This window comes from Lissotriton vulgaris, chromosome 2_1 (assembly GCF_964263255.1).
Source record: "Lissotriton vulgaris chromosome 2_1, aLisVul1.2, whole genome shotgun sequence".
NCBI lineage: Eukaryota > Metazoa > Chordata > Amphibia > Caudata > Salamandridae > Lissotriton > Lissotriton vulgaris.
Genome location: NC_141687.1, coordinates 1,963,240,960 through 1,963,258,354, shown reverse-complemented (window position 1 = coordinate 1,963,258,354; position 17,395 = coordinate 1,963,240,960). Strand labels below are relative to the sequence as shown.

At 47.7% G+C, this 17,395-nt stretch overlaps 1 protein-coding gene across 1 annotated transcript in view; it reads left to right on the top strand.

The window, feature by feature from the left end:
- Positions 1-17,395, top strand: part of LOC147733567 (aminopeptidase Ey-like) — a 538,593-nt gene that overhangs the window by 178,831 nt on the left and 342,367 nt on the right. Inside the window, exon 6 of the mRNA XM_086958155.1 lies at positions 402-515. Within this exon, the coding sequence (XP_086814281.1) occupies positions 402-515 (114 nt within the window). The remainder of the gene's footprint in view (positions 1-401; positions 516-17,395) is intronic.

The window sequence follows — 17,395 nt, the reverse complement described above, 5'->3', positions numbered from 1 at the left end:
TTTATTGAAGGGAGTTCTCTTTTGGCTTCTTTAGCCTGTATTTTTGTATTTGAACGACTTTATTTTTGTTTTAATATTGCAGTCTCACCCTTGTCTGCTGAGACAGAGGGGAAGGTAAAGCTTTGGGATGTGCCGTACTAAACTGACAGCCCACATTTACCTACAGGGGAAGTTAGGCGCTGTCATTTAGTTACTGAAAATGAAAAGGCGCAGCTTTTATCAGCTGTGACTTTCACAAAGTCTACTCTATCTACAGGCTTTTGACCCACGAGGAACGAAGCGCCCTCCCCTCCACTAGAAACAAGCCTGATTGTTTTTGAATTGATGCCAATGAACAGAGATTCATTGGACTGAACGGCTCATCTCGTTAATGCTTCATTATGTGCTTTCTTTCATTTTAGTGGTTTGGAAACCTTGTGACATTGAGGTGGTGGAATGACCTCTGGCTCAACGAGGGATTTGCCTCTTACGTGGAATACCTCGGGGCTGACCACGCGGAGCCATCTTGGAACATCGTAAGTTACAGAAAGACCTAGAAGTTCTGTGCCTGTAGGGCTGCTTTAAATGCTATCTTATGCTTAAACTCAATTCATTCAATGAAAGTTTCAGAATATGTGTCTTAAATGTGTCTCAATGCTCCAGAACATAGGATTTAAAGCGACACATCAGTGACAAAACAGAAGGTACTTTATCATAGTAGCAGGTTAAATAATTGACATGACCTTTGAAACCCAAAAGACTAGAATCAAATATGCTAGTCAAAATGTGCCTGGAAAAATGAAGAATATATATTCCAGTAATTAATGCTTAATTTGTAAAAGAATAGGTCCTGAGGCCCAAAGTCTTTCTCGCATGCCAGCGGCCAAAGCTGCCGAATGTGGGAGTTGATGAATACCTAGGCTGCCTAGTCTTGATCCTACCTGATGTCTCTTTAATGCACCACAGTACACTCCCTGTTCCTTTATCTCACTTATGCAGGTTATTTTTCATCCCTGCTTTCTCCCTTTATCACTGTTTCCTGACTCTCTTCCTCCTTCTTTTTCCCCTTTTCTGCCATTCATTCTCTTGTGTGGATCAAAGTCTGATGATTAAAACATAAGTGCCTATGGTGCCACCTGCAACCACAGCTCTGTTAGAACCGGCTGTCTCTAGTTGGCAGAGGTATGCACTTCTGACAAATAGGGACACTCCTTTTCTAGTCAGGGCAAGGGGATCACACCCTTCGATAACCCCTGCTCACCCCCTCGGTAGCTTGGCAGAGCAGAACAGGCTTATCTCAGAGGCTGTGTGTTAAGCAATTACGACCACATACAGTAATAAAGTGAATACACTACAAATGGACACGACACCGTAGTATTATAAAAATAAGTATTTTTATATAAGACTTAGCACAAGACCAAATAACGGCAAAACTGTACACAATCGGAATAAATACGTTCAGGAAGGAAAAAGGATAGTTCAAAGGTAGTTTCTTCTTTGGCACAAAAAGTCTTTTAGTATCAAGCAAATCTTCTTCTTGGAAACACAGTTCTTAGCAACAGGGTAACTCACACGGGAGTTACACAACGCCGGGGCAAAGATAATCCACAGGTTCGGCGTCGACCGCGAGGAGCGCTACGTCGGGCCTGGAGTCACACGGACCCCCAACAACACAGTACCTTTAGGAAAATGAAGCACACGATGATCAGCGGCGTCGAGCAATCCGGCGTCGCGTCTTCGGTGTCGATCAGGCCTCAGCAGGCGTTGTCGATGATGCAGTTGCACAGAGTGAGCAGCGCTCACGGCGTCGGAGGGCACACGGTTGATGCGATCAGCAGCGGGGCAGACACGAGGTCCTCTGGAGTTAGAGCCGTACTCCCACTCACTGGCGTTGCTGCTGGCGTCGGTCGGGCCCAGCGTCCGATCGTCGTGATTGCTGGTCCTTTCAGAGATGCTGGATTCACACTTCCAGCAAATAGCACTTTTAGCAGATGAAGTCCTTTAGCCCTGTGACTTCAGTAGGAGACTGGCACTCTTCCAGTCCTTGGAGATTTTCTTAGCAAGCGTGAGAGTACACACCCAGTTCCTCTCTCCTGGTTCCTTGGCAAAAATAAAGAAGCACTGCAGGATTCCCCCAACAACAGCACACTGGCAGAAGGGGTAGGCAGTCCTTTAGATCAGCAGGCTTCTTGTCCTTGGTTACAGGGTTCCTTGTCAGAAGTGATCTGATTTCCTAGTTCAGGGGTCCTTCTCTTATACCCCTTTTCGTCTTTGATCCCTTTGTCCATGCCGGGGGTTTCCCAACACCCTGGGTCTGCGGTGGGTGGAGCTAGGCAGTAGCACCTGGCCTATTCATTGAGCCGGGCCGGGTCCTCAGACGCCCCGTAGGAGGTGGAGCCAGCATTGATACTGGCAGGAGCAGAGCTATCGCCCTCCTGGCAGGAGGTGGGGCTAGGATCGTCCATGGCAGGCACAGAGCCATCCGCCGCTTGGCAGGAGGTGGAGCCAGCATTGTATCAGGCAAGGCAGGCTATCAACAACTACTCTCCCCCTACTCTCAACGTAATGTCCCACTCATCCCACACTGACTCATCCAGACCTCTTGGAGCCACCCAGCTCCTGTCACACACACGCAAGACCAGCAGAGACCAGATATGGTTAGACAAGAAAATAGACACTTTCTAAAAGTACTATTTTCGAACCCAGAGTCCAAAAACCATCCACACCACCGGATGCGTAATTAAACCCCGAGTTCAGGGATACCAAACTCGACATTGCACCGTACTTCTCCGAGCCAGCTAGGATCATAGCATTAACAATCCCGGCGGCCCATTCTAAGCAATGGAGAGCAGGCTACCTCGCAATAGTGAAGCACGAAGATGGCGGCACTTCACTATCAGGACATGCCAACTTGGTCAGGCTTGTCCTACCTTACACTTACAATGCACCCTGCCCACGGGCCTACCATAGGGGTGACTAACATGAAGTTAAGGGAAGGTTGGAGGGGCTGGCAAGTAGGTATACCTGCGCAGCCGGCGTGACAGTACAAGACTGCACGTGGGTCTCGCAATGACCGACCCGTAGACATTCTTTTACGAGGCCGCTCCTGTGGGTGGCACAACACGTGCTGCAAGCCCACGAGCGGCATTTGTATTTACAAGCCCCGGCACTCCTGGTGCACTAGACTAGGGACTGACAGTAAACCAAATAAGCCAAACATGGATACAATAGATACATCATTTTAACATAGGGAGCACTTGCGCTATGGCACTGATCAGCAGTGACACGGCGCCCAAAGCATATACCAGCAAAACATCGTAAAACAGTAGAGGCAAACAGAAAAATGGAGGAGAGACTCAAGCCAATGATGTCAGGTCTAACACGTGTCCCCTCTAGCTGAAATGTGGGGAGAACTACCCTTAACCTAGGGAGTCCTCATCACTAAAGCGGAAAAATCTGGACAGACCATCAGCATTGGCGTGATCTGTACCAGGGCGGTGTTCCACCGTAAAGTCCATCCCCTGTAGAGCAATGGACCACCTCAACAGTTTTGGATTCTCACCCCTCATTTGCATCAACCATCTGAGGGGCCTGTGGTCTGTCTGAACCCGGAAGTGAGTCCCAAACAGGTAGGGTCTCAGCTTCTTCAGCGCCCAGACCACAGCAAATGCTTCTCTCTCTATCGCACTCCACCTCGTTTCCCTGGGAAGTAACCTCCTACTGATGAAGGCTACAGGCAAGTCTCGGCCCTCTTCATTCACCTGAGCTAAAACAGCCCCCACGCCATGCTCTGAAGCGTCCGTCTGAACAATGAATTCTTTCGAAAAGTCGGGTGCCTGGAGAATGGGTGCTGTACACATTGCAGTTTTCAGGGTGTCAAAGGCCGTTTGACAGGCATCAGTCCAGATCACGTTTCGTGGCTGCTTCCTGGAAGTCAGCGAAGTCAAGGGGTGCACAATGTTGCCGTAATCCTTGACAAACCTCCTGTAATAACCCGTGAGTCCTAAGAAGGCTCTCACCTGCGTTTGGGTTTTGGGCGGTGCCCAAGCCAGGATGGTATCAATCTTGGGTTGCAGGGGGGCCACTTTACCGCTCCCTACTTGGTGCCCCAAGTACACCACAGAACCCTGCCCAATCTGGCACTTACTTGCTTTGATTGTGAGGCCTGCTCCGCGCAGGGCCAACAACACTTCCTGGAGGTGGCGCAAGTGTTCCTCCCAGCTGGCGCTGAACACTGCGATGCCGTCCAGGTAGGCGGCACTGAATTCCTCCAGTCCAGCCAAGACCTGGTTGACCAACCTCTGGAAGGTGGCAGGGGCATTCTTCATCCCAAAGGGCATCACCCGGAACTGGTATAGCCCATCTGGTGTGGAGAATGCTGACCTCTCTTTTGCCCCATCAGTCAAGGCGATCTGCCAGTACCCAGACGTTAAATCGAACGTACTAAGGTACCGGGCAGCCCCCAACTGATCGATGAGCTCATCAGCTCTGGAGATGGGGTGCGCGTCAGTCTTCGTGACTGAATTGAGCCCTCGGTAGTCCACGCAGAACCGGAGTTCGGGTGAAGCACCAGGCGCTGCAGCCTTCGGGACCAAGACCACTGGGCTGGCCCAAGGACTGCTAGAGGACTCAATCACCCCTAACGCGAACATTTTGGAGACCTCCTCCTTAATGTACGCTCTGACCTTGTCAGTCACCCTGTAAGCCTTGTGCTTCACAGGAGGGCTGTCTCCGGTGTCAACGTCATGGACACACCAATGCGTGACACCCGGAACCAAGAAAAACAGATCCGGGAATTGCCCCAACAGTTGGTGACAATCCTGTCTCTGCTCAAGGGTCAGTGTGTCAGAGAGGACCACACCATCCACTGACCCGTCTTGCTCTTTAGCATACAGGAGGTCAGGAAGAGGCTCACTCTCCTCCTCCGTTCCATCATCTGTAGCTAGGAGCATGCCCACTTCGGACCTTTCTAAGTGGGGCTTCAAACGGTTGACATGCAGGACCCGCAAGGGTTTCCTGGGAGATTTCAAGTCCACCAGGTAGGTGACATCGCTCTTCTTCTCCACAACCTTAAACGGTCCAGTCCACCTGTCCTTGAGCGCACAAGGTTCCACAGGGGACATGACCCATACTTCCTGACCAGGCTGAAGCTCTACCAGAGTGGCATTCCGGTCGTACCATCGCTTAATCTCCTCCTGGCTGGCCTCCAGATTTGCCTGAGCAAGTTCTCTGAAGCGCCGAGTCTGGTTCCGAAAGGCCAGCATGTAGCTGTATACATCCTGGGGAGGTTTCCTGGGAGATTGCTCCCAGCCTTCCTTGACTAGACTCAAAGGTCCTCTTACCGGGTGACCGTATAAGAGCTCAAAGGGGCTGAACCCTAGAGCCTTCTGCGGCACCTCACGGTAAGCAAACAACAGGCATGGCAAGAGGACGTCCCATTTCCGCCTCATTGGTTCTTCAAGACCCATAATCATGCCTTTCAGGGTCCGGTTGAATCTCTCAACCAGCCCATTTCCTTGAGGGTGGTAAGGAGTGGTGAACTTGTAGGTTACCCCACACTCCTTCCACAGAGACTTCATATAGTTCGAAATGAAGTTGGTGTCTCGGTCGGACACCGCCTCTCTGGGGAACCCCATCCGGGAGAAAACACCCATCAGTGCCCGTCCCACCACGGGGGCCGTCACTGTCCTGAGAGGGATGGCTTCCGGGTACCTCGTGGCATGGTCCACCAAGACCAGGATGAACCTGTTGCCCAGGGCTGTCTTGGGGTCCAGGGGCCCAACAATGTCAATACCCACCCGGTCAAAGGGGGTGCTGACCACCGGAAAAGGTTGGAGGGGAGCCTTCTGCTTCCTTCCGCTTTTCCCACTTGCCTGGCAAGTGCGACAAGTCTTGCAATGGATGTCTACATCCTTACGCATCTGAGGCCAATAAAAATGGGTGACAAGCCTGTCATAGGTCTTGTCCTGCCCCAGATGTCCAGCTAACGGTACGTCATGAGCCAAACCCAGTAGGAAGGCTCTGAAGCGCTGGGGTACCACCAGCACACGGGCTGACCCAGGCTCAGCAGCCTTAGGCTCGCTATACAGGAGGTCGTTCTCCCAGTACACAAAATGTGACCCTGACTGATCACCTGAGGATTGGGCTGAGGCCTGCTGCCTCATGCCCACAAGAGAAGGGCACACTTTCTGTTCCGCACAGAATTCCTCCCTGGAGGGACCACCATCCTGCTGCCAATGGGTCAGCTCGGGCAGATCTCCCAGTTCGGCATTTTGTTCCCCTGTGGGCTCCAGGGCATCCCCCTCAGGGTCTACCTCCTCCTGGACCACGGGAACAACGGGGGCCGGTTTCCCGCGCCTCCTGCCTCTTCTCTTCACAGCTGGGTCCTGGGCCGTACTTTCAGGCTCCGGGACCCCATCAACACCCTTACTCGCTGTGATGGATCGAGTGGTTGCACACACCCACTCTGGCACACCCAACATTTTCAAGTGCGCCGCTCGCTCCACCTTAGCCCAAGGGGAGTCTTCCAAATCATTGCCCAGGAGACAATCGACAGGCATGGCGGGCCTCACAGCAACCTGAAGAGTACCTGAAACTCCCCCCCATTCAAAGGAAACCTGAGCCACCTCACACTCTTTCTGGGAGTTATCGGCAGCTATCACGGGGTAGAATGCGTGGGGAACCACCTGCTCTCTGGACACCAAGTGACACTTGACAGCTGTCACACTCGCTCCGGTGTCTCTGAGAGCTTCCACTCTATGGCCATTAATGGTCACCCACTGCCTATATTTACTAGTGTTACTAGGCAGAGGGGGTGGAGGGACCATTTGCATGTCTCCTAGCGAGACCAGGGACATTTCTGCGGGACCCCTCCCACCATGGACAACCATCTCCTCCCCTCCCAAGGCTACACTTGCCAACTGACGAGGGGGTGCACGCGGCGGTGCATTCGAATCCTTTTTGGGACACTGGGGGTCATAAAACCGGTGTCCCACCTGCCCACAACCGTAGCAGGTTAGGGGGCCCCTATGAACAGGTTTACCCGTCGGGGCCCCTGGCTTCTTCTCAGGGGGAGGCTGGGAACCTTTCCCTTGGTTCCCTTGGGGATTACTTTGGGGCCCTTTCTGAGACTCCTTCTGTTTACCCTTGTCCCCCCCACTCTTCTGCTGGGGACCCTGCCCACCTTTGGCTGAGTCTCCCACTGGACCCTTGTGGACCCTGGTACTGACCCAGCGGTCCGCCTCCTCAGCAAGTTTTCTAGGGTTAGATATCTTGCTATCAATCAGGTGCTGGCGCAGCTCTGGAAAACAGTTATTAGACAAGTGCTCCCACGCAAACAAATCATAAAGAGCTTCATAACTTTCCACTTTGCTGCCCTTTACCCAACCATCCATGGCTCTGCAAAAATAAGACACATATTCAACCCACGTCGTACCAGGCAACTTCTTACATTCTCTAAAAGCTTGTCTGTACTGCTCGGGGGTTAAACCATATCGCAACATTAAAGCATCTTTCATATGAGCATACGACATCCTATCCGCAACAGGCATGTCTAACAGGGTATCTCTTCCCTCATTCACAAAGCGACCCCACAACCCCGCTCCCCAATTCTTCTCAGGGACCTGGTGGGCCAACAATGCTAACTCATATGCTTTAAACCATTGACCAATATCTTCATTCTTATTGTAATCTTTGATCACATCTTTCGGGAAGTAAAACTTACTTTCTGCAGGCTCGGATGGAATGCTGCCACCAGAGGGATTCAACTCTAACTTTTTAGCTTGGATATCCAGTTCCCTCAACCTGGCTTCACGCTCCAAAGCTAACTTCTCTCGTTCAAACTCCAACTTTTTGATCTCTAAATCAGCTTCCCTTCTACCTCTTGCATTTTCTAACTCCAACTGCCCATTTATCTTTAGCCTTGCCATCTCCATGTTGTAAGCTCGCTCTTTCGCCCTTTCTTCTCTTTCTTCAGGGGAAAGACCTTTGGAGGAAACACTGCTTCCGGTAGAGGGCACAGGTCCATTCACTGGCACCTCCTCATCCCCTTCCTCTATGGGTACCACCACCACATCAGAGGGATTTCTGGACTCCCACCAGGCCTGCAATGCTTTATAAAAATCATCTTTTCTCGAGAGGCCGGTGGTAGGAACTTCAAACTGGTTGCAAAAGTGTTTCAGCTCATCTTTCTTGTATTTCTTTAGCTTACTCCTCTCGAACTCTTCCACAACAACGATAGCAGGGGCAGTGACTCCGTTGTCACTCATGGTTAAAACTGGCAGTGTTCAAAAATCAAGTTTCAGGAAAGCGGAGAACAAAAATAGGATCCTTCCGAATCAGATTGTGACTGCGTTATGGTCTGCTTTCACTACGTAGCGCACACTAATCACTGTACATGGGTCATAAATGCAAGGTCCAAATCCTCACCGCTGCATCCAATGTTAGAACCGGCTGTCTCTAGTTGGCAGAGGTATGCATTTCTGACAAATAGGGACACTCCTTTTCTAGTCAGGGCAAGGGGATCACACCCTTCGATAACCCCTGCTCACCCCCTCGGTAGCTTGGCAGAGCAGAACAGGCTTATCTCAGAGGCTGTGTGTTAAGCAATTACGACCACATACAGTAATAAAGTGAATACACTACAAATGGACACGACACCGTAGTATTATAAAAATAAGTATTTTTATATAAGACTTAGCACAAGACCAAATAATGGCAAAACTGTACACAATCGGAATAAATACGTTCAGGAAGGAAAAAGGATAGTTCAAAGGTAGTTTCTTCTTTGGCACAAAAAGTCTTTTAGTATCAAGCAAATCTTCTTCTTGGAAACACAGTTCTTAGCAACAGGGTAACTCACACGGGAGTTACACAACGCCGGGGCAAAGATAATCCACAGGTTCGGCGTCGACCGCGAGGAGCGCTACGTCGGGCCTGGAGTCACACGGACCCCCAACAACACAGTACCTTTAGGAAAATGAAGCACACGATGATCAGCGGCGTCGAGCAATCCGGCGTCGCGTCTTCGGTGTCGATCAGGCCTCAGCAGGCGTTGTCGATGATGCAGTTGCACAGAGTGAGCAGCGCTCACGGCGTTGGAGGGCACACGGTTGATGCGATCAGCAGCGGGGCAGACACGAGGTCCTCTGGAGTTAGAGCCGTACTCCCACTCACTGGCGTTGCTGCTGGCGTCGGTCGGGCCCAGCGTCCGATCGTCGTGATTGCTGGTCCTTTCAGAGATGCTGGATTCACACTTCCAGCAAATAGCACTTTTAGCAGATGAAGTCCTTTAGCCCTGTGACTTCAGCAGGAGACTGGCACTCTTCCAGTCCTTGGAGATTTTCTTAGCAAGCGTGAGAGTACACACCCAGTTCCTCTCTCCTGGTTCCTTGGCAAAAATAAAGAAGCACTGCAGGATTCCCCCAACAACAGCACACTGGCAGAAGGGGTAGGCAGTCCTTTAGATCAGCAGGCTTCTTGTCCTTGGTTACAGGGTTCCTTGTCAGAAGTGATCTGATTTCCTAGTTCAGGGGTCCTTCTCTTATACCCCTTTTCGTCTTTGATCCCTTTGTCCATGCCGGGGGTTTCCCAACACCCTGGGTCTGCGGTGGGTGGAGCTAGGCAGTAGCACCTGGCCTATTCATTGAGCCGGGCCGGGTCCTCAGACGCCCCGCAGGAGGTGGAGCCAGCATTGATACTGGCAGGAGCAGAGCTATCGCCCTCCTGGCAGGAGGTGGGGCTAGGATCGTCCATGGCAGGCACAGAGCCATCCGCCGCTTGGCAGGAGGTGGAGCCAGCATTGTATCAGGCAAGGCAGGCTATCAACAACTACTCTCCCCCTACTCTCAACGTTATGTCCCACTCATCCCACACTGACTCATCCAGACCTCTTGGAGCCACCCAGCTCCTGTCACACACACGCAAGACCAGCAGAGACCAGATATGGTTAGACAAGAAAATAGACACTTTCTAAAAGTACTATTTTCGAACCCTGAGTCCAAAAACCATCCACACCACCGGATGCGTAATTAAACCCCGAGTTCAGGGATACCAAACTCGACATTGCACCGTACTTCTCCGAGCCAGCTAGGATCATAGCATTAACAATCCCGGCGGCCCATTCTAAGCAATGGAGAGCAGGCTACCTCGCAATAGTGAAGCACGAAGATGGCGGCACTTCACTATCAGGACATGCCAACTTGGTCAGGCTTGTCCTACCTTACACTTACAATGCACCCTGCCCACGGGCCTACCATAGGGGTGACTAACATGAAGTTAAGGGAAGGTTGGAGGGGCTGGCAAGTAGGTATACCTGCGCAGCCGGCGTGACAGTACAAGACTGCACGTGGGTCTCGCAATGACCGACCCGTAGACATTCTTTTACGAGGCCGCTCCTGTGGGTGGCACAACACGTGCTGCAAGCCCACGAGCGGCATTTGTATTTACAAGCCCCGGCACTCCTGGTGCACTAGTCTAGGGACTGACAGTAAACCAAATAAGCCAAACATGGATACAATAGATACATCATTTTAACATAGGGAGCACTTGCGCTATGGCACTGATCAGCAGTGACACGGCGCCCAAAGCATATACCAGCAAAACATCGTAAAACAGTAGAGGCAAACAGAAAAATGGAGGAGAGACTCAAGCCAATGATGTCAGGTCTAACAAGCTCTAATTAAGCATTGCAAGTATTTCAAATCCCTAAAACTAGAATTCAACAATTCCTAACTGATCTGTAAATGGCAGAAGGCATTGTCCAGTTGCATTGAATATATGGCACTGTCATTATGAAGTGCATGCAAACATATATAAAGGGCAAAGACATGGATATGGTATGCTGAGGTGAAAACACTGCGGGCACGATTCACAAAGGCAATCTGAGACAAAAATCTAACTTTACGACGACTTTTGTTATTCACAGAGGTAATTTACTAGTTGTATCTTTATGTCTGCAGTATGGCCGAAATTTCCGGCTTAAGTCGTACTCTCCGCACCCGGGCCGTACTCTCTGGCTCAGGCTGTACACTCTGGGTACGTTTGATAAAGGCAAATATAGCTGTTTGCCCCAACTCTTGCTGGGAATATGACATTTGGTTCACCAGACTTCAGCCATTATATTGTATTGTGTTATTTATTTATTGTATTTTGGGTCAGCCCCCTTCAGCCATTACTTGCAGAAAATGTCAAGAAAATGTTGGAACAGGCCAGAGGAGTATTTTAGTATCAATGTTAATTGGGGGACGTCATTTGCCTGCCTATAGAGTGCCTTCGAATTGCAGTGCATACGTGAACACAAAGCACAAAAGCATTGGAATGGGGGCTTACTTGTGCTCTTAAATATTTTTTAGCACTCAAGTAAAGGTGCATAGAGATTGTGCTACTAAATTGTCACAGGGATTCTGCTCCTACACAGAACTGTGCACAGAGACCCAGGACCTCAGTAAATTGTGGTGTACCAAAAAACTCTTATCATAAGAGGGAAGAGGAAATAACGTCCATTCAGTTCCCCTGAATAGGTGCCTCAATAATCACAAAAGAGAATGGACACTTGTATCTACAATAACCAATGGTTATTTCTTGACAACCCTCATAGACGCTGTGATTTTGTTGTTGCGGTGTATCTCTTATCCGCCCCTTCTCTAGCGTCATGGCATAGTCATCGGGTTGCCAAGTAACGTGCTATATGCCTGCCTCACCCGAGGCAACCTCTGGCAAGTGTGGAAGTGTCCAGAGATAGTTAGGACTGTTCCTGAGGAATTGACATGCAGTGCCAATAAGTGGGTATAAAAGCAGTGTTGCATCAAAAACCAAAATTTATTATAAGAAAATGCACACTGTAAATTAAAAGAGAAATAGTGGTATATTAGGTAATCGAGTTACAGGATTACCATATAACTCTATCAGTAGGTCAACATGTTTCAGCTCTATATGGCCCGCAGGGGTCTGTAGAGCTATTGTCAGGACAAAAAACAAAAGACGTGATACTCACACAATTAGTGTAGTTTTCAATAAGGGGTATGAGATTCTCATACTGAGATTCCTTGGTTGCCGGTAAACCTCTCTACATCAGGAGGCCAAAAGAGTCGCGTTTCACGTGGCGTTTGCCTCGTGTTGCTACGCAATTGCTGCTAGTGCTGGCTCTGCCCCTGGGATGCAACACTGCTTTTATACCCACTTATTGGCACTGCATGTCAATTCCTCTGGAACAGTCCTAACTATCTCTGGACACTTCTACACTTGCCAGAGGTTGCCTCGGGTGAGGCAGGCATATAGCACGTTACTTGGCAACCCGATGACTATGCCATGACGCTAGAGAAGGGGCGGATAAAAGATACACCGCAACAACAAAATCACAGCGTCTATGAGGGTTGTCAAGAAATAACCATTGGTTATTGTAGATACAAGTGTCCATTCTCTTTTGTGATTATTGAGGTACCAAAAAACTCACCTTAGTGCCCAGCAACCCTAACCAGTTAGCATCAGTGTCACATTAGCTCTTCGTCCTATAGCAAAGTAACTAATGATTAGACAACCCAGAACATGCGACTTAGGCTATACTCAGGAATGGTGGGAAGCAAGAATACTCTTTCGTTATACTCTCATACCAGTCCACAACAGGAGTAAAAAAGAGACACAGAAAGGTTAAAATATTTATTTTAACGACGTGCTCTAAGATGCAGTATCTTTGCTAACATAAGCATACATATGATTAGAAACAATATGAGCAGCATTATTACAATTCCATAAAACATAAAAGGGGAAATAATATTACAATGATGGTGAAAATAGGTCCTACAGCGCCTAGTAATTCACCCTCCCTCGGTAGGAACTATGTTTTACAAAATATAGAAGGTCTCTTAGGCTTGTTTGGGGGACCCCATACTCCAAGATCAGCAGGTGTGAATCACACGAGGATCTGCAAAAGCTCTCTGTAAAAAGGGGCTTCTTTCAGGTGACTGAAATCATGCTTACAGTGTGATATTAAAGGCGCCAGAATCACGTTGGCTAGCAGCTGCATATATGTTATGGCTAGAACGTGAGCCGATCAGCCTGGACTACAGCTACCTTGGTATGATAACCTTGGAGGCTTTAACACTCAGTGTGCAGACTAGAGTCACAATGGAAGTCTAGGGATGCTGAAAACAAGCCATTCTCATGTGAAGCATTTCACGCAGCCTAACTTACAATAACAGTTATATGCAGTGTCGTGTGCAAAAGCGGCAGAAAGGTAAAATGGCGTTTAAACTTCTAATAAGCCTATGCTAACTTAACAATGTGTGTAACAAGGCCCAGCTCACACTACAAAATATGATTTTGCACATAAATGTATTTTTGCTCCAAAATGCGATCTTTGCTCATAAACGTGTTTCCAAACTCCAGTTCATAAACAGTGATTTTTCACCGTAATGTTTTTCTTGCACTTGTATGTGATTTTGCTCTTTATTGTGATACAACAATGCAGCTTTCTTTGCTTCAAGAGAGATTTTAAACCTAAAAGTGATTTAGCAACTTAATGTTATTTCTAGTCCCTTCGGTTTTGCCCACTTATGCAATATTGCATTGAGGGTGGTTGCTATAGTGATGCACATCTTTTGCACCTAATGTGACATCCTACTAATGCATCTCTATACTGAGTGGTTTTGCACTGAAATGCGACACTGCATCCGTGCTGACTTTTTATCTAGAGTAAATTTTTGCCTGAATAATTTAAAGCATGTGAATGTGATTTCTACTTCTGTACTTGTGTTTGCACCTAAAGCCTGTCCTCACTGCTGTTGAAGTTGCACAAAAAATATTTTTGCACCTAAGCCTGTTTTTGTATACATGTGTTTTTTTTAATCATGTAGAATTTGCACCAAGGGTTATTTTGCACCTACCTGTGTTCGTGGCCTAAATATGAGGTTTGGTTTTGCACAGAAATGTGGTTCATGCTCTGAAACATTTTTCTGATGCTACACCTAAGGCATTTTGCATCTCAATGTACTGTCAATCAAATGTGATGGCAATCTGATGGCTGCCTTTCACACTTAATGCAACATTTTGGATTCCGATGGATATTTCTAAGAGTACAATCGTACTTAGAGGCCCAATAGTTTGTAATTGTTTTTTTTAACAGAAATGTATATAGCGCACATTCGACCCGAATCGGGTATCAAAGCACTTTACATAGCACCAGTTGCATTACAGGAGGACACATTCATTTTTGCTACACAGGGGAGATTAAATGATTTGTCCAGAATCACAGGGGGCCTCATTTATGAGGCCGTGCGTCACTTTTACGCCTCCGGTGCGTCACTTTTTGTGACGCACCAGCAGCGTAAAAAATGTGCCTTGTTGCACCATATTTACATAGTGACGCATCTAGGTAGATGCGTCACTTTGTAAACCCCTGCACTACATTATACCTGCACCAGGTATAATGTATGCAGGGGACGTTCTGATGCAAGAAAAGGTCATAGAAGTGACGCAGTGAAATCTGTAAGATTTCACTTCGCCACTTCTAGGACGCAAATGCGTCAATTTCTTACGCTTGCCTCACAGCAGGCGTAAGACTTACACAGGCCCTTTCACATGGGGCTTGCCCCATGTGAAAGGACACATTGCTGGAGTTGCGTCAGTTTTGTGACACACTCCAGCAATGCGTCACTTTTGCGCCATACAGATACGTCAGAAATACTGACGTATCTGTAACTCCTTGCGCAATGATGCGTCATACTGTAAATATGTTGCATCAATAGGTGTCGCAAGGAGGGCGAAATGAAAAGTGACGCATCGCTGTTTTCACGCAGCGATGCATCACTTGTCATAAATGAGGCCCAGGATGTTCAGCGTCATTGCCGAGTCTCAAACCCAGTTCCCCAGATTCGTGGTCGGCCGCCCTAGCTGTTAGGCCAACTCCTCTCCCCAAGGTTTTGATGAGTAATGTTTTGAATGCAGTCAGCAGTGGGTTCTACCACACAAATGGTCAGAGTAATTTATTATTCCAGTACTTGTAAAGGGTGACCGGGGTAAAAAGGGAGACATGGGTCACCTTATTGCCCCTTTTCCCTGAATGACTGAATTGTAAAAGATGCTGGTCGTGTTATCATGGAGGGACTACTTATCTGGGTGAACGTAAAAATGTTCTTGTAGAGAAACAGTATGGTTTCAAAGAACAGCTTTTCGCCACTGAATAATGTGTTAATCAACATTTACTAATTGATAAATATATACTGTGGCTACAGGTGGGTCCTAACATTTAGCACTTATGTTTGGCCTTTGGATGTGTCCATAGGGCCAGACCTTGGCCTATAATGGCATCAATGGGCTTTGACGAGGCCACCATATTAATTCTGCATCTTCTCTACCTGGATAAACTTGCCAAAGTTCGGTATGGGTCAAATAGAGAATGCTCAGACAGGTTAAAACTAGCCAGAGAGGTCTGGCATTTAACTTACAGACATTTTTGCTTCACAACAATGGGCTGTAGAGGCATTTTAAAAATATAAATCAGGATAGCTCAACAATCAGTAATAAGACCTACTTTAAGCAGCTGATATTGCACTTTTATCACGGATTGCAATCGGCCTCCAGAGACTCTTGGATGGCTCTGCCAGGTGTCTGGAGTACCACGATCTAAAAATAACTTTTAAAGTAACACCTAATGATGCTGAGCTCTGCGAGGTCTGTATCTGGAGATTTCATAGTCCATAATCATACAATAAGCAATATTGAGACTTTGATTGATTGATACTTTCATCTATCTTGGTCTTATGTTTCTCTTAACATTTTTTGAATATTTTCAGGTGAGAGATGTACATTCCGATAAGGTTTTACAACTCCCGTGCCAAAGCAAACAATGTGACAAGCGCAGCCTGCCAGAGTTGGTCGCAGAAAGTACAATGACCCATCAAAGTGGGGCGCCTGTCACATCATCTTTTATTCATTGCTTAGGTGTTCACCTATCTCCAGCCCCCACCTTCTGTCAACCCCCAGTTGCAGAAGGTTAAACAGACCATTGATGCCTACCAGAAGTAACAAGCTCTCAATCATCTAGAACCTTTTCCAACCAACTACCTCGGGCCTCACTTAACTCTAGCATGGACGTATAAAAGGGGCTCGCCATCCTCAAATCAATGAAAAAGTCCCAGGGCATTGAATCCTGGAGAAAGAGTAGAGCTAGAAGCAACAGTTTTCATTTAACAACAAAAAGCAGGTGGGTTCCCTGCATATTATGTGTCACTCGCTCCATTGACAAGTACAGATCGTAATCTATGGTACCACAGTGAGAGTGCTGGGCATTCAGATTGTTGTCCAATTGGGTGCTGTCATCAATTTTTCAGCTCCTGGGCCCTGCACACATATACGCCATTCATCTTTTGTCAGTTGTGTGAAACTAAGGTTTGAGTCCTAGGAGCATCACTTCCGGCATAGCGGGAATAGGGAAGGTCAAGACCTTATGAAGTAGGCAAAAGTCCAGAGCACACAATAAATATAAATAGACTGGTTTGTCTAAGAGTAATGATTGTAGGGATAGACCGGACAAAGCGTATAGTTTTCAAAGGTTTTATTCACCACAGTGTTCCCGACCTGGGAATCACTATAAACACAAATCAAGCTGACACGTGTTTCGTCACAGCATATGGCTATGATTCTTCAGGGCTGATATCAATGATCAGGGGCGTGGTGAATAAAACTGTGGTGAATAAAACCTTTGAAAACCATACGCTTTGTCCGGTCTATCCCTACGATCATTACTCTTAGACAAACCAGTCTATTTATATTTATTGTGTGCTCTGGACCTTTGCCTAAATTCCCAGAAAAGGAGGTCTCTGTCCTTCTTTCTTTACAGAGGTTAAGGTTTCCCACTGGCCAAGACGCACCAACCAAAATATCCCCTTTCTTAGATCTCATTGACCATGACCATACCGTAACAAGTTGTGCGCTCTTCTTCTGAACACTCTAAAAACCAATTTGCAGAATTCTTAAGACCTTATGAAGTAGTTTGGACACTTCCTCCTTAAAGGTTGGACCACCGAGAAGGCACACATTAAATAGAGTGCCTCTCTCATTGCCCCGCGCTCCATCCAGCACCTAGGCGAGACATTAGGATGCATACGGTGTGGCTTATGGAGGTGTAGTGTCATGCTTCCCAAATTTTGTAGTGTATTTCTCTCTCCAGGTCCGAAGTAGAGAAGGAACAAGTGTCCTTATGCAATTTGTCCCACAGTTTAGGTATCACGTTATTTCCCTGAGCATGTTTCTATTACCTGTTATGTTGACACATCTGTGGAGTCCTGTGTGATAGTAAAAGTATCTACAATGTTAACATTGTGCCTCTAGTGCCAATCTGTTTAGGGAATTAGAGTTCAAAAGGGGTCTTGGTCCTGGTGGCTCCAGCTCAAATTGGGGGCTGGTATACTCAGCACCAGCT